The 24,553-nt window shown below is 44.6% G+C and overlaps 1 protein-coding gene across 1 annotated transcript in view; it reads right to left on the minus strand.

The window, feature by feature from the left end:
- AGBL1 (ATP/GTP binding protein like 1) overlaps nucleotides 1-24,553 on the minus strand; it is a 1,046,841-nt gene that overhangs the window by 464,342 nt on the left and 557,946 nt on the right. The window contains exon 25 of the mRNA XM_030192481.1: nucleotides 21,129-21,309. Coding sequence (XP_030048341.1) covers nucleotides 21,129-21,309 — 181 coding nt within the window. The remainder of the gene's footprint in view (nucleotides 1-21,128; nucleotides 21,310-24,553) is intronic.

A 24,553-nucleotide genomic window follows, 5' to 3' on the forward strand; every position in this document is an offset into this window, starting at 1 on the left:
TGTGCAGCCAATGCAGTGTGCACCCCAGCCCAAGAGGCTGGCATCCTTTGTGACTACCAGCCAGGATGGGGTCACCAATGACTACCCCTTCTGAAGGTTGGCAACCCAGAGCCACCAGGACATATTGACTTTCGCAAGAGGGGTCCAGGGAAGGCGGAGCTCAGCAGACTGATCAATAGAAGACCAGTGAGAGAGAAAGGAGGACTGGAGAGACCTCATATGCACTGAGGCCCAGAGCACCATATTTAGCATCACCCCCATGGACCCTAGAACCTGCATGAAATCCAATGCCCTGTGTCACGCCCCTCACCTCCGTAGCGGGTCCGACGTTCTCTTCGGAGGCACTGGGCTGACCAATGCTCTTTTCAGCGGCACTGTGTTCGCGCCAATGTTGCTGGTGTTGCCCGCTGATCCTGCTAGTGCCGTGTGCACACCACTGTCCTTCTTCAAGTGCTCCATCTTGTGGGCTGCTCTGGCTCTTCCTCTGTTTCATTGCTTCGGCTTCTATTTGGTAAGGGCTCTTGTATTGGATGGTTTCTTGGATTGCCTGCCTGTTGAACATTGCTCGTACCTGGATTACTCTCTCGCCTGCTGCCTGCCTGTCGAACACTGCTTGTACCTGGATTACTCTTTGTCTGTTGCCTGCCTGTTGAACATTGCTTGTACCTGGATTACTCTCTTGCTTGCTGCCTGCCTGTTGAACACTGCTTGTACCTGGATTATGCTTTGCCTGTTGCCTGCACCACCTCCCCGAGCCACAAGAGACCCCTTAGGTTGTCATGAATGGCCTGTCTCTTCCAAGACATGCCACATGGAGACTCTAAGAACAAATCTGTGAGAGGAGAGGAAAACTCCAGCTTGTAGCCCTCTCAAATGATCTCCAGGACCAACTGATTTGTCATAATCCGGGCCCACTCCCCATAAATTTGGGACAAATGACCTCCTATTCAAACCCCCAAGAGGGGACCTGAGACACCTTCATTGGGAAGAACAAGAGGCATTTGAGGTTTGGAAGGCCTGCCCCCCTCCACCTTTCAATCCAATCGAAAGGAAGGCTGGTGTGCTGAAACCAGGACCTGGAGGAAACCAAACAATAACCCGGTCTGTAGCGCCTAACGTTCCAGAAACAGAAGTGAGCCTGGGAAGAGCGGGAAGATGGTTTAGGACAATCCTCAGGCAAGTGATGGGACTTGGATTCCCTGAGATCCTTAACAAAATGCTCTAAATTCTCCCCAAACAGGAGGTTGCACTGAAAGGGAAGCTTAGTAAGTGTGGATTTGGAGGAAACATCTGCAGCCCAGTTTTAGAGCCACAGAAAGTGGACAACACCAATGCGACCTGCTTAGCAGAATTCCAAAGCAGGTCATAGAGACCATCTGCTAGGTAAGCAAATCCAAGGACTGCAGGTCCCAAGACACTGAGGCATTTGCCGTCCACTGAGTAAGTTTAACACACACCCTTGCCATATAAAACCCATACATAGTGGTCTGCAGGCAAAGAGTAGCCACCTTAAAGTCCATCTTCAGAAAAGCTTTGATCATCTGATCCTGCATGACCTTGAGGGCCATACCCCCCTGGACAGGAACCAAAGTCTTCATGATGACTGCCCTACCCAAGGAGTCAACTACAGGCACCTTAAACTTGTCCACATCCTCCTGGAGGAGTGGATAAAGATGAGGCATGGCCTGAGCCTCCTTAAGCCCCAAATCTGGAATAGTGCACTGGGCAGAAATAAGCTCATTTATGACCACATGGATGTGAAAGGCTTTGGGAAGTCTTTTTGGGAAGTGCCGCCGGGGAAGAGCTATCCAGGACTTTCAGAAAGTGACATGATAAGTTCCTCCTTTCAGAAAAGGTGAGCCACAGAGGGATTATCCCCCTATCTGGGGGGAGCTCATCCTCATTCAGGGAGCCCCCTGGATCTAAGTAACCAGCCAAAAGAGAAGAAGTCTGCACCAAAGGCGCCTCAGACATGAAAAAGTCTATATCCCAGTCAATAGGCTGGGAAGTCCTCGGCCTCTTCAAGGAAGGGGACCCCATCACCCTGAGACTGAAGCACAACATCATCCTGAGACTGAGAAGATCCAGCAAGCAAAGAAGATTCAGCTGGCTGGGTCCCCTTAAGCAAAAATGCCTGATGCATCAGGAGGACAAATTTAGGGGAGAACGGGAACTCCCCCCAAAACAACGCGGTGCCGAAGAGAGCAGCAGAAGAACTGGCTGCCAAGTCAGACAAGGCAAGCCCTGACTCCAATCCAGCAGCCGGGCGCGATAATCCAAGATGACTGCCCCAGCTGCACTTGCCAAAGTGGCTTATGAAATCAGGCAGGACACCTCATTTGGCTCCCGATTCAGCCCTGATTCACGACTCCCTCTAAGTCCTGGCGTTCGCTGCACTTCCCCATCAGTAGTGGACTGCCGATACAGTAGAGGCACACACACAGGACACTGCCTAAAGGGAGTTTTTCACATCTTTCACGTCGAGCAATGCTTGACTGCTTTCAAGGGTGCCACATCCTCAGCATGGAAAAACTATGTTACTCACTCCTGGAGAACCCCTCCTCAACAGCAGCCATGTAGAATCCTCTGGTGATGCCGGTTGACAGCAGAAGCTCCCATCGGCACACCCAAAAGAGTGCCGATGGGAGCCGATGGGTTTTTTTGGAACAGAGGAAGGAGACTAGCTGAGAACAGGGGGCAGCCAGGAGGGGGGAAAGGGACCTGGCACCACCAGGTATTCCCAGACCGACCGCAGCAAGGGAGGTCCCCCACTCAACTGACACCAGGGAACTCAGTGCAGAAGGAATGGCACCAGCAGACTGCCAAAGCACCCCAAAACCAGGAGATGTGGGAAAACACATCTTCCACCTGCAGGAGAGAAAGGATACTGAGGGCTTTCACTGTATACTGGCTCTTAGGGGTGGTGAAATTCAGTGTTCTGTCTCCACCTACTGGCAGACAGGCTTAACCCACAAATCCTGGATTGATCTGTGCTACGCTAAGGAACTCTTTTTTTTTTTTTAAATTGTGATCTCGAGCTCCTTCCCCAACCCCCAAATGATCCCCCACCCCAACCTCCTCAGAAGTCTATGTAGCCCCCCCCCCTCCAGATCTACCTGTCTCCCTGGTGGTGTAGTGGGAATCCTTGGGGCAGGAGCTCAGACCCCTCGCTTCAATCCCTTGCGTTGGCTACCAAACAATGGCTCAAGTGGGCACATCTACATGTGGGTTTGTGCTACTATTCTATAATGGCTTAGGTGTGGTGTGTCTAAGTGTCATAGAAGTATCTACATCTATAGAATTGCCCCCTTTGAACCTAAATCTATGGTGCCTAAAAAATCGGTGCTGATCGAAAACACACTTAGGTGTATTCTATAAGCCATGTCTAAAGTTAGGCACAGTTTACAGAATATGCCTAATTAGTGCCAATTACCGATAATTGCTTGATAACATCCAATGATTGGCACTAATTGGCTTGTTAACCAATTGAGATGCGCATGTAAATCAGAATATGCCCAGATTTGTACACATAACACTAGTCACACTATATAGAATCTGGAGGTTTATGTGCTCTTGGCCTGGATTGGCCGCTGTCGTGGACAGGATGCTGGGCTCGATAGACCCTTGGTCTTTTCCCAGTGTGGCATTACTTATGTACTACTGCGTTTTCTAGCTAATCCCACTACCTCCTACTCCAACACCAACGTTTTTCAGTCGGCTTGTGGCTCTGCACAGTAACAAGTATAACATCAAGGTAATACATCTTATTTAGTACAGTAATTGCAACAAATAAAAAAAAAACTTGAGAACTGAACTGAAGGAAGAGACTGGCAGGGGAGTGATCACAGCAGAAATTCTTCTCTCAAAATTAATGTTCTTGAAATGTTTTCTACCACTCTGCAGATATTGTGTCCAGTTTCAAAAGATTCCGAAACCAATTAGCGACAGGTTTCTCATGACATATTCCATTCATTTTCTCTCCTCTGTTATTTGCTTTGTCTTCAGAATGGGAATTTATCTCCTGTCTGTCATCTTCTGTTTGAAAGAGCTGTCTCGGAAGATCTCACCTCACCTCTATTGATGGCTGTGTCATTGCACACTCTCTTTTGTTTGATCAGAGCTAGAAGCCTCTACAAAGTTCTGTGCCTGAAAGCTGATGCTTATTGGTAAAATGTAGATACTGGACTGTATCCTCGCGTTTCAGTACTTATTGAAACTAACGTTACCAGATAAATGGAAGGCAATATTCTTCTCGTGATTTATTATGACTATAATAATAATAATCAGTGCGGTTGTTTTTTTTCTAGTGAAAAAGGTGCCAGTACTCAAATGCCAGGCCACCCTTCAGGGGTAGGGTGATCACTGAAAGACCCACCCCACAATAACCAGGCCCCCTGCAACCAGTCACAGAATCTATGATTAAGCAGAATTGCTGTGTAGAGCCTGAGCTAAACTTGGGGACCATGGGCCAGTTTTAGCAGACAATGAAAAAGGTGCCGGTACTCAGTACCCACAAGTACCCTCTCAAAAAAAGTCCTGATAATAATTATTATTATTTCAGCTGATATTCAGCCAGTGGTGGTTAGCTTTTTTTTAAATGCTAACCATCAACAGCTAAATTAGGCCCTGATTATCAATGCTGGTTAAGTCCTGGCCAATATGTAGCCTGAGCTGAATATCTGCTGTGATCCATATAACTTTCAAGGGGATCTTCAGTCTCTCCACCCCCACCCCCTTCAGAATGGTCCCCCTTTTCATCTCCCTCCCACCTCCTTGGAACAACTCTCTGTTCTGATCCCTCTCCCACCTCCTTGGAACAGCCTCCCTTCTGATCCCCTTACCCCTGGAAAGGATAGACCTTCTCACCCTTCCTGGTGGACCAGTGGGGGCAACAGAGGCAGGAGTAATCCCTACATTTCTATATTTGGGAGAGACACACAGAGAGAAAAATTAGATTACACCTGCAATCAGACCATTTCAAGTAAGGCTAAGGCTAAGTATTATAATTATTATTGCTCTAACAGTGCCACTGTATAGTATATTGTCACTGAGTGGTCTTCCTAAGTCAGCTCTTCAGGACAAGAACTCAGAGTCTCTCCCCTTTCCAGAGACGATGCTGGATGCTAACACTTCATCTATACACTTTCAAGTGCATATTTAAAAATGGACTTCAAGTTGGGGGTCTATTCAATTCTTAACACAGTAGGAAACCTTAAACAGGCGGTTAAAAGCACATTTGCAACTTTTTACATAAGTACATAAGTAATGCCACACTGGGAAAAGACCAATGGCCCATCAAGCCCAGCATCCCGTCACCGACAGCGGCCAATCCAGGCCAAGGGCACCTGGCAAGTTTCCCAAACGTACAAACATTCTATACATGTTATTCCCGAAATTGTGGATTTTTCCCAAGTCCATTTAGTAGCTGCATAACTCAGCCAATCAGTCTCTTGCCAACTAGCTGTCTTGGCTACCAAATAAATAGAGTTCCTATTGGCATGTTCCACCCCTAGAGCATTTAGAGCCCTGTCTTCTTAATGTCGCAGGCCCCTCTCCTCTTCTGTGGGCCTCTATCCCCTAGTAGCAGTTTGGTCTTTTATTCAAAGAATTTATGGAGAAGTTCCAGGCTTATGTCTCCAAGGTTTTGCAAATGTATAAAATGTGTCGGGAATTGTAATCTAAAGGTCTAGACAGGTAGTTATACCTTCAGTTTCAGAATTCCATTATGCAGACATTCATTCTCGTGCTTGTTTATTGGCGAGACCAGCATTATGGAACAATCCTGGCTATCTCAGGCTTTGTGCCACTGCTTCTCGATTTAAAAAATATTTGAAAACTATTTTATTTTGTACAAGCTTGCTCCAGTTGAAGTAATCGCACAGTGACTTGTATTCTATTCAGTTAAAAAGTTTCCGTTGTATTTTGTCCGAGGCATGGTATAGTTATTTTTAAATATGTATGTCTTATTGATTATTTGGTGTTATGATGATTTTATATATGTTTTTTTATTGTAATCCACTTTGGGTTTAAAGCAGAATTTAAAAGTTTTAAATAAATAAATACATTCTAGTTGCAACTTCACTAGTAGCAGTTTGTAAACTGCTCTGACCTGTGCGACAGATAAGATGGTCTAGCAAGTCTGAAAAAACAAACAAACATACAGTAATAGGTTTTGGATAACTAACTGCCTTCAGTTGATTTCTGAGCTCAAAATATCTAGACTACACATCCCAGGATGCTCTTCACAAATGGAATCTTCCAGGTCCGAACAGTTGAAGACCACACCTCCCAGGAGGCTCCATTTAAATATGCACATTCTTATTGAAGGCGTGCTAGGGAATAAAGAGGGTGGGGCACAGGAGAGGACAGCTGAACTTGTATCCTTTTCAATCTTTATTTGTCCTATTTTGCCATAGCACGGATATGTGCCTAATACTACTACTACTACTTAACATTTCTAAAGCGCTACTAGAGTTACGCAGCGCTGTACAATTTAAGATAGAGGGACGGTCCCTGCTCAAAGAGCTTACAATCTAAGAGACAAATGAACGGTCAGTCCGATAGGGGCGGTCAAAATGGGGCAGTCTGGATTTACTGAACGGTAAGAGTTAGGTGCCGAATGCAGCGTTGAAGAGGTGGGTTTTAAGCAAAGACTTGAAGATGGGCAGGGAGGGGGCTTGGCGTAAGGGCTCAGGAAGGTTGTTCCAAGCATAGGGCGAGGCGAGGCAGAATGAGCGGAGCCTGGAGTTGGCGGTGGTGGAGAAGGGTACAGAGAGGAGGGATTTGTCCTGTGAACGGAGGTTACGGGCGGGAACGTAAGGGGAGATGAGGGTAGAAAGGTAGTGAGGGGCAGCAGACTGAGTGCATTTGTAGGTAAGAAGGAGAAGCTTGAACTGAATGCGGTATCTGATTGGAAGCCAGTGAAGTGACCTGAGGAGAGGGGTGATATGAGTATATTGGTTCTGGCGGAATATGAGACGTGCAGCAGAGTTCTGAAAAGATTGAAGGGGGGAAAGATGGCTAAGTGGGAGGCCGGTGAGGAGTAAGTTGCAGTAGTCAAGGCGAGAGGTAATGAGAGCATGGACGAGAGTTCGGGTAGTGTGTTTAGAGAGGAAAGGGCGAATTTTGCTGATGTTAAAGAGGAAGAAGCGGCATGTCTTGGCTATCTGCTGGATATGCGCAGAGAAGGAGAGGGAGGAGTCAAAGATGACTCCGAGGTTGCGGGCAGATGAGACGGGGAGGATGAGGGTGTTATCAACTGAGATAGAAAGTGGAGGAAGAGGAGACATGGATTTTGGTGGAAAGACGAGGATAAAAGACTTCTGCTCAAGCCAATCATCTTCTGCACTCCCAGAGGGGAAGCCCAGCCTTCAGACCAAGGGTAAAGCTCACCTCCTGTCTACATTCCTGTTTGATTCTGCACCCATATTTCCTGCTTCTTCCTGTGCATGGCTTTGCAGCCACACTGTGCTACTGTGACATGTAGGCCAGGGAAGTGTGAGACTCAACTGACAGAGAGAATGTTGATGAAAAGCATTTCATGGTTGGATCACCCAATACTGCCAGGACTTTGGAAGACCATAAGTACATAAGTATTGCAACACTGAGACAGACCAAAGGTCCATCAAGCCCAGCATCCTGTTTCCAACAGTGGCCAATCCAGGTCACAAATACCTGGCAAGATCCCAAAAAAGTTCAATACATTTTATGCTGCTTATCCCAGAAATAGCAGTGGATTTTCCCCAAGTCAATGTAATAATGGTCCATGGGCTTTTCCTTTAGGAAGCCATCCAGATCTTTTTTACACCCCACTAAGCTAACCGTCTTTAGCACATTCTCTGGCAATGAATTCCAGAGTTTAATTACACGTTGAGTGAAGAAAAATTTTCCATTATCTCCAGCTTGTCATTAGGGAATCGATTTCCATTGTTTAAAGGCCTTTAGCTCTCCTGGACCTTTTCCATTTTTTGTTCAATAATAATAAATCACTGCTTGCAATTCACAATTTTAACTTCTTTTGTGTTAATATCCTATATAATAATTTGCACCTCCAACTTTCCATGTCTGGCTGCCTGGGTTCAAAACATCTCCTGATGTCAGCCAGTCTCCAGCGTTCCATTCCCCCTCACTGTCCCACCCTTGCGTCAAGACATAATGACGTCAGAGGGCGGAACAGTGAGAGGGGAGGGAAGGGAACGCTGGAGGCGAGCTGATGTCAGGAGGGATGTTACGAATGGAATGGAAGCCAGCGCCAGCCAGCCAGAGAACGTTCAGGTACAAATCGAGGGGAGGAGAGAATCGTGGGACATCGAGGGGAGGGAGGGAGGAAGAGAAGGGAAGGGGAGGGGAGGGCAGGGCAGGGGAGAATTGATGGACATGGATGGGATGGGAGGACAGTAGAGGAGAGAATCGCAGGACAGGGATGGGAGGGCAGGGAAGAGGAGAATTGCTGGACACGGAGGGGAGGGCAGGGGAGAGAGAGAAAAAAAGCTTACATGACAGCCTTCCTAGGGCCCGTTTCATTGTTGAGGAAATGGGCATGGTTCCACTAGTTATCCATAACTTGCACCTTTATTTTAAAAAAAAGGTGGATTATTGGTCCATAGAGTGGCACTGGCCTTTCAAATTACTTCTAAATTTATAATCTTAGGTTTTAGTCATTAGAAACCTGTGGTTGTAAAGATGGTATTGGAATTTTCGCCCAGTGTTTTACACCCATCAAGAGCCATAGGAACACTAGGATCACCCTGCTCTTCCTGTCTAAATCATCATTCCCCAAGTTCAGGCCCTCCACCTTTGAGCAGCTCTGTCATTCCATTGCCCGTCAGCTTGAGCACCACTGATGCCTGCAGTCTCCCTAGCCACAGGGTCATACCGTTGCTGATGCATCAGTAAGAAAAAAAATGCACAGGATGAGAGAAGGTAAGAATTGGGAAGCCAGCATATGAATGCAACTGCCTGAACAGCAACCCCATGAAAGCCCAGATTGCTCTGTTTATCTTATTTTTCAGAATACATGCTATGTTGCTTCCTCCTTTAGAGTGTATCCTGCCACTGCTATGCTATGTGCAGTTGCAGTTTGCAATATGCATTCTGTTAGAGCAAGTTGCTCTACCCTGGGGTGGAGAATAGTGAAGGATCTTCCCCTCATAGTTCCTGCAAAGCTGGACCCACTGCTGAAGTTTTCTGTCTCCCTGTCCTTTGGATGAGTTGCTCCATGGAGCGGAAGCCTGTGTGAAGGGGATGAGAGATTAATTATTGGGAAGGGTGAATTGCTCTGGGGGAAGGGTTAGAGATGTGTTGATTTGGTGGAGGGAGGGAAGGCAGGTGGAGGTGGAAAGGGCAGGGTGGGGAGAGTTGCCAACTGGATCCAGGTACTTTGTCAAACGCCTTCTGAAAATCCAGATACACAATATCAACCGGCTCACCTTTATCCACATGTTTGTTCACCCCTTCAAAGAAATGTAGTAGATTGGTGAGGCAAGATTTCCCTTCACTAAATCCATGTTGACTTTTGTCTCATTAATCCATGCTTTTGAATATGCTCTGTAATTTTTTTCTTTATAATAGTCTCTACCATTTTGCCTGGCACCGACGTCAGACTCACTGGTCTATAATTTCCCGGATCTCCTCTGGAACCTTTTTTAAAAATTGGTGTTACATTGGCCACTCTCCAATCTTCTGGTACCCTGCTCGATTTTAAGGATAAATTACTCTGCAAGTTCATTTTTCACTTCTATCAGTACTCTAGGATGAATACCATCCGGTCCAGGAGATTTGCTACTCTTCAGTTTGTAGAACTGCCCCATTACATCCTCCAGGTTTACAGAGAATTCATTAAGTTTCTCTGACTCATCAGCTTCGAATACCATTTCTGGTTCTGGTATCCGACCCAAATCTTCCTCAGTGAAGACCGAAGCAAAGAATTCACTTAATCTCTCTGCTACGGCTTTGTCTTCCCTGATCGCTCCTTTTACTCATCGGTCATCTAGCGGTCCATATATGGGTGAATTCTATAAATGGCACCAAAATAATCGGCACAAAAAAAGCACTATTCTATAAGCCACACTTAAAGTTAGGCATGGTTTCTAGAATAGCACTTATGCCCGGGAATCGTGCCTAACTTTAGGTGCAGCGATTTGCACCAACTGAAACATGGTGCAAAAGTATGCTCCTAAATTGGGCACATAGCCTTCCCTTATTCTATAGCAATGCACCTAAATGGGCTGAACACCCCTATTGCTCCCATGACCCTCTCATTTCCGCATCCCATTTTTCACTTGTGCCTAAATTTATGCATGTAAATTCCAATCAAATCTAATCAGTGCCACTAATAGCTTGCAAAAAAACAAATTATTGGCACTAATTAGCTAGCTAGTTATTTAATTAAATTGTACGCTCAAATTGGGCACGTGCCCAATTTTAAGCACACAGTTTTTGGCAACTTTTATAGAATTAGGGGGATAATGGGGAGGCATAGATTTAAAGCTTGCCATCATGCTGCATTTCCAAAATGTAAAATGAGTAGCAATATAAGCCAATAAGAAGAAAATACAAAGTGAAATTTTGCAGGAAGCAAACATAACCCGTTAGAATTAGAAGTTTCTTAAAAGAAGTCATTTCTGTAGGAGCTGAACATCCACTTTGATCAATGGCTCTGTGCAGTGTTGAATCATTTTTAAGTTAATGATTCTGGGAAGAGAAAAAAATCTATCCATTACCAACTTAGATGGCAGCTATTTGATATTATCATTTGACAGCATTTCTTATTGCTGTTCATGGTTGTATAAATTAGATCTTATAATTAATAACCCTAAAATATAACGTAATAAATAGTGGTACTCGTATGGCCTTTTTGGTACCTTGAGAATGTACACATGAAAAATCTAATTGCTTCTTCCTTTTGTTCATATGGATTGGTGTATGTAATATTTACAGTCACTGTACCCTATATATCATTTTTATTTAAAATAAACATATCATACTTTTTGATAAAAGACTATAACCTGACTGCGTATGGTTCTCAGATTAAAACTCCTCAGGAAGGATTCTGAATCATTTTTGAGCATTTTTATTGGATCTGAAATTTAAAAAAAAAGAAATCTTTTACAACTATTTCAAAGTCTAGAGGAAAAGCAAATGAAACACTAGAAGCCAACGCCATTAAATTAGGGTTTTTTGTTAGTAAACTGTTGATTCTTGGGTACATGAGCTTCTCCCAAGAACGTTGTAAATAAGTCAGTTCATTAAGAAAGCCTGGTGCATTGCAATTATACCAGCCTGCTAGAGTGCCTGCTCAAACACATTTCATCAGATTTATCTCCAAAATATTGAATATGCTTTTAAAAGAAGAAACAGAATGTTTCATCCCCATGAACTGCATTATAAAAAGATATAATTTAATCATGCAAATCAGTTCCTTATTGTATAATTTCCAGAGAGGTAAGAAGACAGACTTTAAAATCTGTGTGCGAGTGTTATTATATATACCATATTTTTCGGACTATAAGACGCACTTTTTTCCCCCAAAATTTGGGAGGAAAATGGGGGGTGCGTCTTATAGTCCGAAGGTAGAGATTTGGCTGGCTGGCTGGCTGGCAGGCCGGCAGGCCGCCCGCCCTCTCTCCCTCCGAGTTCGGGATCGCCCTCCCCCCGGCCCTGTCACCACTTCTCCCTACTCACGCGATCTTCCCTGGTGGTCTAGTGACGTCGGGGCAGGAAAGAGCCTCCTCTTTCCTGCCCAGCGCGCTGCTCTCCATTCTCCTGTATGCAGCCTGACGGTCTCGGCGAGATTCAAAATGGCCGCCAAGACTTCAATTCTCGGCGGCCATTTTGAATCTCGCCGAGACCGTCAGGCTGCATACAGGAGGATGGAGAGCAGCGCGCTGGGCAGGAAAGAGGGGGCTCTTTCCTGCCCCGACGTCACTAGACCACCAGGGAAGATCGCGTGACGTGAGTAGGGAGAAGTGGTGACAGGGCCGGGGGGAGGGCGATCCCGAACTCGGACAAGACGCACCGGAGCACCTAGCTTTTAGAGGAGGGAAAAAGGAAAAAAATGTTCCTATTTCCCTCCTCTAAAACCTAGGTGCATCTTATGGTCTGGTGCGTCTTATAGTCCGAAAAATACGGTATGTAAACCCCCTGGTGGTAGAGCAAGGTATTACACTGATGGTACCAAATATGTCACAGTGTTTCCCCAAAATGACTCAACACCAACCAGGGAGTTTAACAATAAAAAGAACATATTTTTTATTAGTTGAATTATATTTAAATGTTAATGAAATTACAGGTTTGCAACACAAATCAGTTTAGTCTCTAGAAACATTGAGAGCATTTTCAAATAAGTATAAATATTAGTTACAATAAATCATTTAAGCACATTCAATTTTACAAAACACTAGCTTCTTTAAAGTTTCTTTTCTCCTGTCTTTCAGATTTCCGGAGACCTTCAAGGATCTCAACATGTGAGTTTTCCTCTACTCTTTTTTTTTTCATTTAGTTATCTCTCACTTATTGTTCAGGTTTCCTTTACTATTTTCTCTTATGTGCCCTTTTTTAATAGTTTCAGTCACTTAGCTGTTCTCTTTGTTTTCTCTCTGGCTCTCTTGAACGGTGGGCGCCTGTTCTTTCAGGTGATGATCTCCAGCATCAACTTTCTTCCAGTCTTTTCCTAGTAACATGTTCTCACCAATACAGCTCCCTCCCAACTGCCAGCCTGAGCTAGGACTAGGGGGCATGCGATGAAGCTACAATGTAGTCAATTTAAAACGAATCGGAGAAAATATTTCTTCACTCAACATGTAATTAAACTCTGGAATTCGCTGCCAGAGAATGTGGTAAAGGCGGTTAGCTTAGCGGAGTTTAAAAAAGGTTTGGACGGCTTCCTAAAGGAAAAGTCCATAGACCGAAAAGCCACTGTTTCTGGGATAAGCAGTATAAAATGCTTTGTACATTTTTGGGATCTTGCCGGGTATCTGTGACCTGGATTGGCCACTGTTAGAAACAGGATGCTGGGCTCGATGGACTTTTGGTCTTTCCCAGTATGGCAATACTTATGTACTTATGTAGCTGTTTGTCACTCTCCTGAGAGTTCCATCAGCATGCGGAACACTCAGCACAAGCATACAGACTACTCAGTCTCACTGCACTCCTCACTGTCTCTACACCAGATCTAGAAGGAGTCAGGTAATCTTTTAACATTTAACCCATAGGGTTACATATATATAATTTACACAGTATATACAGGTACTTACAATGGAGGGTTTACCTGCTCAGAGTCACAAGGAGCTGCAGTGGGAATCGAACCCAGTTCCCCAGGATCAAAGTCCGCTGCACTAACCAAAAGGCTACTCCTCCAAAATGAAAATGTCCTTTAACAACATAGAGTCCCTTTTACTAAAGCGCATTAAGGGGCCCTTTAACCAAGCTGCAGTAAAAAGGACCCTTCACTAGCAACAGGGGCTGTTTTGCCACATGCCGAAGCCCTTTTTACCACAGCGGGTAAAAAGGCTTAAAAAAAGTCATGGTCATGCAGTAAGATTGCTCTTACCGCCACCCATTGAGGTGGCGGTAAGGGCTCCAGTGCGCCTGCCTGAAATGCACTGCACCCACTAAAACTGCTTAAGGGACCTGCATACTGCTGTGATGGAGCTGAGTAAAGGCTGGCAATCAATATTTTGAAAGATATTTTTTGAGGGTGGGAGGAGGTTAGTGACAACTGGGGGAGTAAGGGGAGGTCATCCCCGATTCTCTCCGGTGGTCATCTGGTCATTTTGGGCACCTTTTTGTGCCTTGGTCGTAAGAAAAACACAACTAGGTAAAGTTGTCCAAGTGTTCGTCAGGGACATCCTTGTTTCTTTCGATCATGGGTCGAGGACGTCCTAGTGTTAGGCATGCCCAAGTCCAAAACCGGCTTTCGATTATACTGATTTGGACGACCCTGTGAGAAGGTCATCCATCTTCCGATTTATGTCGAAAGATGGCCGTCCTTCTCTTTTGAAAATGAGCCGAATAGAGGCTCATTTTCAAACCACATGGAGGGGCATAATCGAACGAAAACGGCTATCTCCATGGGCGTTTATCTCCGAGAACGGGTCCGTGAAGGGGCAGACCGAACTGTATTTTCGAAAAAAATAGACGTCCATGTTTTATTCGACAATGTGTGAGCTGGGCGTTTTTGTTTTTCAGCGATAATGGAAAATGAAAGCGCCCAGCTCAAAAACGAATAAATCCAAGGCATTTGTTCTTGGGAGGGGCCAGGATTCGTAGTGCACTGGTCCCCCTCACATGCCAGGACACCAACCGGGCACCCTAGGGGGCACTTTTACAAAAACAAAAAAAAAGGTAAAAGGGCTCCCAGGTGCATAGCACCCTTCCCTTGTGTGTTGAGCCCCCCAAATCCCCCTCAAAACTCACCGCCCACAAGTCTACACCATTACTATAGCCCTAAGGGGTGAAGGGGGGCACCTACATGTGGGTACAGTGGGTTTGGGGGGGTTGGACGACTAATAAGCATTAAGCAGCACAATTGTAACAGGTAGGGGGGATGGGCCTGGGTCCACCTGCCTGAAGTCCACTGCACCCCCTAACAACTGCTCCAGTGACCTGCATACTGCTGCCAGGGAGGTGGGTATGACATTTGAGGGTGAAAATAAAAAGTTGTGAAACTTCATTTTTTGTGGTGGGAGGGGGTTAGTGACCACTGGGGGAGTCAGGGGAGGTCATCCCCGATTCCCTCCAGTGGTCATCTGGTCATTTAGGGCACTTTTTGGGGCCTTATTCGTGAAAAAACAGGGTCCAGGAAAAGTGTCCTAAATTCTAGCTAAAAACGCATACTTTTTTCCCATTATCGGTGAAATGCGCCCATCTCTGTTCGGCAGATAACCACGCCCCAGTTCCGCCTTCCCCACACCTCTGACACGTCCCCATCAACTTTGTCCGCATCCGCGACGGAGTGCAGTTGAAAACGTCCAAAATCGGCTTTCGATTATACCGCTTTATTCGTTTTTGTGAGATAAACGTCCATCTCCCGATTTAGGTCGGAACTTGGGCTTTTTTCTCGTTCGATTATAAGCAGGATAGACTTACAAAGTTACATATGTTACTCTATAAGTCTATATGATTTGAAAATGAGCACCACAGTTTCTTCATGGGAAAAAATGTTGGTTCTTCATCCTCTTCAGTCCGGATTTAAAATAGGCCATAGTACTGAGACTATTTTGACCTCCTTACTTAGTGAGATTCATGCAATATTTGATCTAAGATGTGTGGCCTAGCTGTTTCAGCCTTTGACCTTATTCATCATGGTTTATTAATGAATAGGCAAGCAGAGATTGGCTTAGTTGACACGATCTTGACTTGTTCTCCTGCTACTTACAAGAGTGCTCTTCTGATATGTCTTCTCTCTATTCTGTGTCTTTTGGGGTATCACAAGGCTCTATTTTGTCACTTTTTGGAATCAACATGGTACAAGGCATTATTTTTCCTAGCACCCTCACTGTGGAATAACCTTCCATTAGTGTTGTATGCCGAAATGTCTCTTAACAACAGATGATCTCTATGGTTAAAAAAGATGGAATCCAATTAAAGTAAAACTCAAATAAGATCATAGCTAAAATGAACTTTGACAGCAGTTTCAGAGGTTGTGAAGTAAGTCCAATGACAGACTTTTATGGCCTGGGTCCAGTAAATTGCAAGAGCAGAATCAAGGCTGGAATGGGCTTTGATGACAACGCCAGTACTTGGGAAGTAGGACCAGTGCCAGATAGACTTCTACGGTCTATGACCCAGAATTGGTAGGGAGAGATAGGGGTCCTTTTACAAAGGCACGCTAGCATTTTTAGTGTGCACTAAAAATAAGCAAGCGATAAACGTTAGAGATGCCCATGCTTATTTTTAACGTGCGCTAAAAATGCTAGCGCATCTTTGTAAAAGGACCCCTAATTGTTTAATCCTGAAGAAGTGGAACCTGTGCAGAGTGCCGGATGCAAAACTGACCACCTCGTTGCACAGACTGGATGGACAGTGCAGGTCTTTATCCATCGACATTTACTGTGTTAAGAATTTTAAGATCACCCTGAAGACACTTATTTCAGCAAGCCTTTGAGGACATCAATTCCCAGTTTTCTTTCTATTTATGTATGATTGGATTGCTTTCCTATTGAATTTTGTGGTTCTTTTTCTGTTTTACTGATATAATTTTGATAGTAAACTGCTTTGATCTATGCATCAGTAAAGACAGTATATCAAACACTAATAAACTAAACAAAACTGAAAAAAGTCATGCACCAACCCCCAGATTCTATATAACGCGCCTAGAGATCCACGCTGAAATCCAAGCGGATTCTATAACAATGTGCGAAATGTAACAAGCTAATGAGCGCTGATAACAGCACTTAACAAGCAATAATGAGCACTAATTAGCACTGATTAGAATTTACGCATACAACTCACTAAGCGTATTCTGTAACGAAGTGCACCGAACTTCTACCGCCTGACCTAGCGAGGACTGAGGTTGGTCACTCACGGTTTAGCACATCTACTAAATCCCCTACTATAAATGTCACCGCACACCACTGATTTTACCTCAATCATTACGAAGAGAAAAATGAAGCTTGAGGGATTTACTTTAGTAGATCCTTCAGCATATGATTGATTTACAATTACTGAGTTTATTAAGTTAGCATGTCATAGGGTTACCATATTTTGTCCCCCCAAAAGGAGGACACATGCCCCGCCCCCACCACACACCCACACCGCCCTCTGTCACACCCGCCCCGCCCCTGTCACACCCTCGCTCCGCCCCGTGTCACATTTTCCCCTCCCCTCCCCTTACCTTACTACTGCCCTGATGGTCTAGTGACCTCTTTGGGGCAGGAAAGAGCCCCCTCTTTCCTGCCCGGAGCGCTGCCCTGCATGCATCCTTCCTGTTGCTGATCTCAGCGCCGATTCAAAATGGCCACCGAGAGTTGAAGTCTCGCAAGGTCACTTTAACTCTCGGCAGCCATTTTGAATCAGCGCCGAGGATCAGCAACAGGAAGGCTGCATGCAGGGCAGCGCTCCGGGCAGGAAAGAGGGGGCTCTTTCCTGTCCCGAAGGCGGAAGAGGTCACTAGACCACCAGGGCACTAGTAAGTAAGGGGAGGGGAGGCTAGCAATCTGCCCATTTGTCCGGATTGCCCACCAGCCTGCCCGTTTGTCCAGAAATCCGGACAAACGGGCAGATTGGCAAAACCCGTCCGGTTGCCCGGACATGCCCTTAAAAAGAGGACATGACATGTCCTGGTAAATCCGGACATATGGTAACCCTAGCATGTCAAATGTCATTAACATCCATTGTTTGCCACAAGGCCCATTTTGTGCAATGGGCCCTGCGGTAAATAACAAGCATAAGTTTGTGCTCTTAGTAAATAGCCCCCTAAATAAAGCTCCAGCATGAATTCTTTAATGCAATCTGTATCAGATATTTTATATAATCTCTTTAAGAGAACTCTTCAAACGAATCCACCTTATTGCTCAAATTCAGAGATGCTATCACTGTTATGGAAAAGGTTCTTCATCTCTCTGTCTCTCCCTCTCTAATGGTGAAAGAATATTCCATGCTCTGTCTACATTCAGCAACAGAAACCGTCACGAGGTTTACTTATAATATGTTGATTTTTTTTTAAGTATTCCTGGGTGCAGAGGAGAAAGGTGAAACAGGAAGTGGAAGTCTGGCACTTCTAGCAAAATATGTTGCCAGTGCGCTCGACAAAGCGGTCTTTCTTTCCAACCTATCACACACTCTTTTATATATAATAAGCCATAAGCACTTACTGATCTCAAAAGAGGTTTATGGCTGCATAGAATTTGGGTCTCAGAGGTGAGAACTCAATTTTGCAAATGTCAGATTTCATGGCTTGCACTTACTGACTAATGCCACCAAACTTTTGTTTTACTTCTTTCATTTGATTTAAAGGCTTCATCCGAAGGCTGATGTACTCTTATCTCAATGCGTAGACCGCAGCAACTTGAACAGTTGCGTGTGTGTGTGTGTAGGGGGGGGGGGGGGTGTGAGGGAAATCACTCTCTGGAGATCTCAATCCATTATTTCCAAGAAATTCAGCCAATATGATTGAGAACGGTCTGCTGATATGTCGAAAAAAAAAGATGGCACATTCCATTCACCCAGCAAATCGGACTGAAAAAAAAAAAATGAGCCCGGCATCAGCATTCTTACAGGCGAAAGGAAAGCCCTTCAAGTTTAAGACAGTTACCTTGAAACGTTCCTGGGGGAAGCTAAGGGTAACAATAAAATGAAGCAAACTGTTAATTCATGCCAGCCTGATATGTTGATAGGCTGAATGGGGATGTGGTTCTATGCAAAGGTGCAACACAGCAGACAGTCTCTGGCGACTCATTCCTTCTAATCATAATCTACAGAAAGCTTGTAGTTAAAAGGTCACATATCTCCCCTAGTCATCTACTAGGGATATTAATTAAGAGCTGTAAAATACTCCATTTCCTTCCACTTTCAACTCTCTGAGCACAAAATCATAGCAGTAAAGGTTTTATATAATGTTCCTGATGGGGTAAAAGCACATCGCTACCGGTAACAGGATAACCAAGCTCACATATGGTAGATGTCATCCAACGGTGCCAAAGCAGAGCGTCTTGCAGCTTTTTTTAACAGTCATTGTCATTTTGAAAAGAATTTACAACAATTCATAAAATGCCCATAAAATACAGCTCTTGGTGATATAAAACATATACTGCCCCATATTTAGCGCCATTTAACCAGCCAGGAACGGGTGCCAGCCAGTTAAATAGCGCTTAACCAGTTATCCGCAAATATTCAGTGGGAGATAACCAGCTATCTCCCACTGAATATTCGCGGTCAGTGCTTAGCAGATAACCGGCTATATCGCGTGATATAGAGGGGCATAATCGAACGAAAAGGTCTATCTCCATGGGCGTTTGTCTCCGAGAACGGGTCCGTGAAGGGGCGGACCGAACCGTATTTTCGAAAAAAAATAGACGTCCATGTTTTATTCGACAATTTGTGAGCTGGGCGTTTTTGTTTTTCTGCGATAATGGAAAATGAAAGCGCCCGGCTCAAAAACGAATAAGTCCAAGGCATTTGTTCGTGGGAGGGGCCAGGATTCTTAGTGCACTGGTCCCCCTCACATGCCAGGACACCAACCGGGCACTCTAGGGGGCACTTTTACAAAAACAAAAAAAAAAAGGTAAAAGAGCTCCCAGGTGCATAGCACCCTTCCCTTGTGTGTTGAGCCCCCCAAATCCCCCTCAAAACCCACTGCCCACAAGTCTACACCATTACTATAGCCCTAAGGGGTGAAGGGGGCACCTACATGTGGGTACAGTGGGTTTGGGGGGGTTGGACGACTAAGCATTAAGCAGCACAATTGTAACAGGTAGGGGGGGATGGGCCTGGGTCCACCTGCCTGAAGTCCACTGCACCCCCTAACAACTGCTCCAGGGACCTGCATACTGCTGCCAGGGAGGTGGGTATGACATTTGAGGGTGAAAATAAAAAGTTGTGAAACATCATTTTTTTGTGGTGGGAGGGGGTTAGTGACCACTGGGGGAGTCAGGGGAGGTCATCCCTGATTCCCTCTGGTGGTAATCTGGTCATTTAGGGCACTTTTTGGGGCCTTATTCGTGAAAAAACAGGGTCCAGGAAAAGTGCCCTAAATTCTAACTACAAACGCATTGTTTTTTTCCATTATCGGCGAAAGGCGCCCATCTCTGTTCGGGTGATAACCATGCCCCAGTCCCGCCTTCACCACGCCTCCGACACGCCCCATCAACTTTGTATGCTTCCGCGATGGAGTGCAGTTGAAAACGTCCATGTTCGGCTTTCGATTATACCGTGTTATTCGTTTTTGCGAGATAAACGTCCATCTCCCGATTTAGGTCGGAACTTGGGCGTTTTTCTCGTTCGATTATAAGCAGGATAGCCAGCTATCCGTTAACATGCTGCAAATCACTGACTAAGTTTGGTGGTCAATTTCAGGTTTCAGTTGGTGTAAATCCTCACGCCTAAAAGTTCAGTGTGGATCCCGGCGCTACGTGACAGTGCCCAACTCAGAGCGCCGTTTATAGAATAGTGCTTATCACTCATTTTTTTTTTTGTTAATAGCCAAAAGAAGCACAAGGATCCTTCAAGATATGGGGCGCCTCAACTGTGCTTTATCGATCAGACCCGACAAGGTTCGTGTTTCGGCTAGAAATGCCTTCATCAGGGATCTAATAGCGGTATCTATATCCAAAGGAAACAGTCATCCAGTGGGGGTAAACACCTTTTGTCTTGAAAAAGAGAAATCTACTGGAAACTTAGATGAAAGATGCCAAACAAACGACACAGGAACAATGCATACCAGGGGTAGAGCCAGACTTCGGCGGGAGGGGGGTCCAGAGCCCGAGGTGAGGGGGCATATTATAGCCCCCCCGGTGCCGCCGACCCCCCCCCCTCCATTGCTGAACCCCTTCCCCCGCCGCCACCACCAACAACAACAACTTTGACCCCCCCCCCCACCAACAACTCTCTCGACTCCCCCTCCTGCCGACAACCCTCCCCCGCCATTGCCTACCTTTGCTGGCGGGGGACCCCAACCTCCGGCAGCTGAGTTCCTCTTCTTCCTTCGTTCTGTTTCTGAGTCTGACGTCCTGCACTTTGTACGTGCAGGACGTCAGACTCAGAAACAGAACAAAGGAAGAAAAGGACCTCGGCTGGCGGGTGTTGGGTCCCCCGCCAGCAAAGGTAGCAGACGGCGATGGTGGGAAGGGGCGTCAAGAGGGTCGTCGGCAGGAGGGTCCAGGGCCAAATCTACGGGGGCACAGGCCTCTGTGGCCCCAAGTAGCTACGCCCCTGATGTATACCAGCAGACAAACGCTTTGAGTAAAAATTCATTTTTTTGTTGCTGTAAACAGAATTTGGCCCTTATTCATTTTATGAACTTGGAATTACACATGTAGATTTTAGTCCCAACCAAGCCACGCCTCCTTGAAACCTACAAGTAGTGTAGATAAACACATATAAATGGTGAAATTGAGATATTCATGTAAATCATCAATAGAACCTCCAAAATAAGGGCTACGATCTGACAAGTAGGCGCTACATAAACTCACTTGCCATTGATGACACCATCTGGATTAAGCATCGGAATGATCTTGAAAATGAAATTCTTCCTCAGGGTATCAGCAATAGGGTCATCACTCATCAGAAATTCCAAGGTTCCTTTCATTACCCAGCTGGAATTGCTTTCCCCAGGATGAACACGAGCCGTGAGCACCAAATATGGACGATGGCCTGGAAAGAATTTAAAATAGATGGACATTCATATGATTTTGATGCATATAGGACTAGATTCTATAAATGGCGCCTAAAAAATCGGTGCAGAATAAATAGCGCTTAGCGCTATTCCATAAACCATGCTTAAAGTTTGGGGTGGATCCTCCTAATTCTATAACAATGCAAATAAATTACAGGAACACTCCCAACCCTCCCATGCTCTTCCCATGGCCACACCCCCTTTTCCAGTCCATGCACTCAAATTTATCACACCTCTTCTAAATATTGCCAATTAGTACCGATAATTGCTTATTGTCCATTTATTGCTATTGATTGGATCATTATTCCAGTTGCATGCACAAATTGGACATGTGCCCCAATTTACGTACGCAACTCAAAGCGCCATATATAGAATCTGAGGGATAGTGAATTTTATGATGAATTTAGGTGGACTTTTGTAACGCTATCTGTAATATTATTGCAGAATGCATGAGTTCAGACAACTGTGGATGTACTAAACAGTAAAACATGGCAGGCGCTGAACCGATGAGAATAAGTTCATGCACCAGCTAACAAGAACTTGTTATGCGGCAAACAGAAGCTCAGAGATTGTAAAATCTTCGTGTGCCTACAGCCTGGACTCCTGAATTTCTGCTATAGTTTAAATAGCTATAAAGGGGACCATTTACTAAGCTACGCTAAGAAACATAGAAACATGACAGCAGATAAAGGCCTTATGACCCATCTAGTCTGCCCATCCTCTGTAACTCCTAATTCTTCCTGTTCCTATGCGATCCCACATGGTTATCCCATGCCTTTTTAAATTCTGGAACAGTCCTCGACTTCACAACCTCCACCGGGAGGCCATTCAACACCTCCACCACCCTTTCTGTGAAATAGTACTTCCTTAGGTTACTCCTAAGCCTATTCCCTCTTAACTTTGTTGTATGCCCCCTCATTCCAGAGCTCTCCTTCATTTGAAAAAGGCTCTCTCTACCTGTACATAAATGCCCTTGAGATATTTAAATGTTTCTATCATGTCTCCTCTCTCCTCCTCTCTTCCAGCGTATACATGTTGAGGTTCATAAGCCTGTCCCTATAATATTTGCATTCAAGACCGCTTACTAATTTTGTAGCCGCCCTCTGGGCCGACTCCATCCTGTTTATATCTTTCCGTAGGTGCAGTCTCCAGAACTGCACACAGTACTCCAAATGGGGCCTCACTAGGGATTTATACAACGGCACTATCATCTCCTTTTTCCTGCTGGTCACACTTCTCTTTATGCACCCAAGCATCCTTCTGGCTTCAACCGTCGCTTTTTCTACCTGTTTGGAAGCTTTAAGGTCTTCAGACACAATCACCCCCAAGTCCCGCTCTTCCTTCGTACATTGAAGCACTTCACCCCCTATACTGTACCATTCCCTCGGATTCTTGCAACCCACGTGCATGACCCTGCATTTTTTGGGATTAAACCTTAGTTGCCAAATATCGGTCCATTCCTCCAGCTTCGCTAGGTCCTTCCTCATGTCATTCACACCCTCCAGGGTGTCCACCCTGTTGCAGAGTTTAGTATCATCCGCTAAGGAATGGGCTTAGCCTGTCATTACTATAATACTACACTATATTATCAACATTTTCTACACCGCTACCATTCCAAAAGGATTCAAAGCGATTTACATTTTTAATATAACTCAAAAACCTAGGAGAGAATTACATAAAACAAAATAAAAATAAATTTAAAGTATATATACAATATAAAATAGGCTTATTGTCAAAAGATAACAGTTTTCGACAATTTCCTGAAAGACAGATAAGATGACACAGACCTCAATTCCAAGGGTAATTTATTCTATAATCTAACTGCAGTAAACAGGAAAGAGGCTTCTAACATAGATTTGAACCTAAAGCTCTTCAAAGAAAGAACACCCAGCTTCAGAGTTTGAGAAAAACCCAAGGTCCTCTCTACAGATGGAAAAGTCAATAACTCAATTAGAGCCTCAGAGTTCGAACCCAAGATTGATTTAGGTAATCAATAGAAATAAAATAAAATAAAACATAGAAAAGAAAATAAGATGATACCATTTTAAATGGACTAACAATTAGATTTCAAAGGTAACCCTTTTTCATCAGATCAGAAATAAGCAAATGTTGATAAATAACAGTATATATAAGTGAAACATCAAAGCATTCCAGTGACAGTCTCACAGGATGAAGATGGGGGTGGGTTAGGTGAGAGATAGGGAGAGCTGGATAGATGAGGGACAGGGAGATATGCTTGGTGATAAGTGTGTGACAAAAAGTAGAATTTTTATGGTTTATAATGGGCTAGAAAACCCAGATTTTTGTTAAGTCCTGTCTGGTGGGTGTCAAAATATTTAATCATTCTGACTTCAAAAGTCTTATGTTCCTGGATTGTCTTAAAGTTTCCTTTTAGTATTTTCACCATAAAATCTTTGATACAATGTTCTGGTTTTGTAAAGTGCTATCCCACAGAGGTGACATCCTGATTGGCACTGGCTTTTTCTCGTACAATGTCTATGTAAATTAAATCTTTTCTTTAGCATCTGGCTTGTTTCTCCAATACAGCACCCTTCGTCACACTTTTTACATTGAATGATATATACCACATTGGAAGATGAGCATGTGAAGGATTCCTTTATGTTGAATATTTTTCCTTTGTGAATGACTGTGGGGTCTTGTGAAATGTTTTTGGCATAGTTTGCAGCTGGATATGCTGCAAGGATGTGTGCCATTCTCTTCTTTTTGAGTCTGTGTTGGGAGCTTCCTTCTAATTAGCTTGTGTTTTAAGTCGGGTGGCTGTCAGAAGGCCAGCACTGGTGGGGATGGGAATATCTCTTTCAGTAGTTCATCCTCCTGGAGTAGTGGCTGTAGATCTTTTATGATTTTTCTCAAATTTTTTAGCTGTGGGATGTATGTCACTACAAGGGGGATTCTGTCTGTGGCTTTATTTTCCTTATACTGTAGCAGATTTTCCCTGGGTGTTTTAAGGGAGGAGGCAACATTCTTGGAGATTATTTGTGGGTTGTAGCCTTTTTGTTTGAAGGATTCAGTCAGGATTTTGAGGTGTTTATCTCTGTCCCCTGGGTCAGAGCAGATATGGTGGTATCTTGTGGCTTGGCTGTGAATAATGGATTTTTTTTGGGTGTGAAGGGTGGAAGCTGGAGTTACATAGTAGATGACGGCAGAAAAAGACCTGCATGGTCCATCCAGTCTGCCCAACAAGATAAACTCATATGTGTC

The sequence above is a fragment of the Microcaecilia unicolor genome, chromosome 1 (assembly GCF_901765095.1).
Source record: "Microcaecilia unicolor chromosome 1, aMicUni1.1, whole genome shotgun sequence".
Lineage (NCBI taxonomy): Eukaryota > Metazoa > Chordata > Amphibia > Gymnophiona > Siphonopidae > Microcaecilia > Microcaecilia unicolor.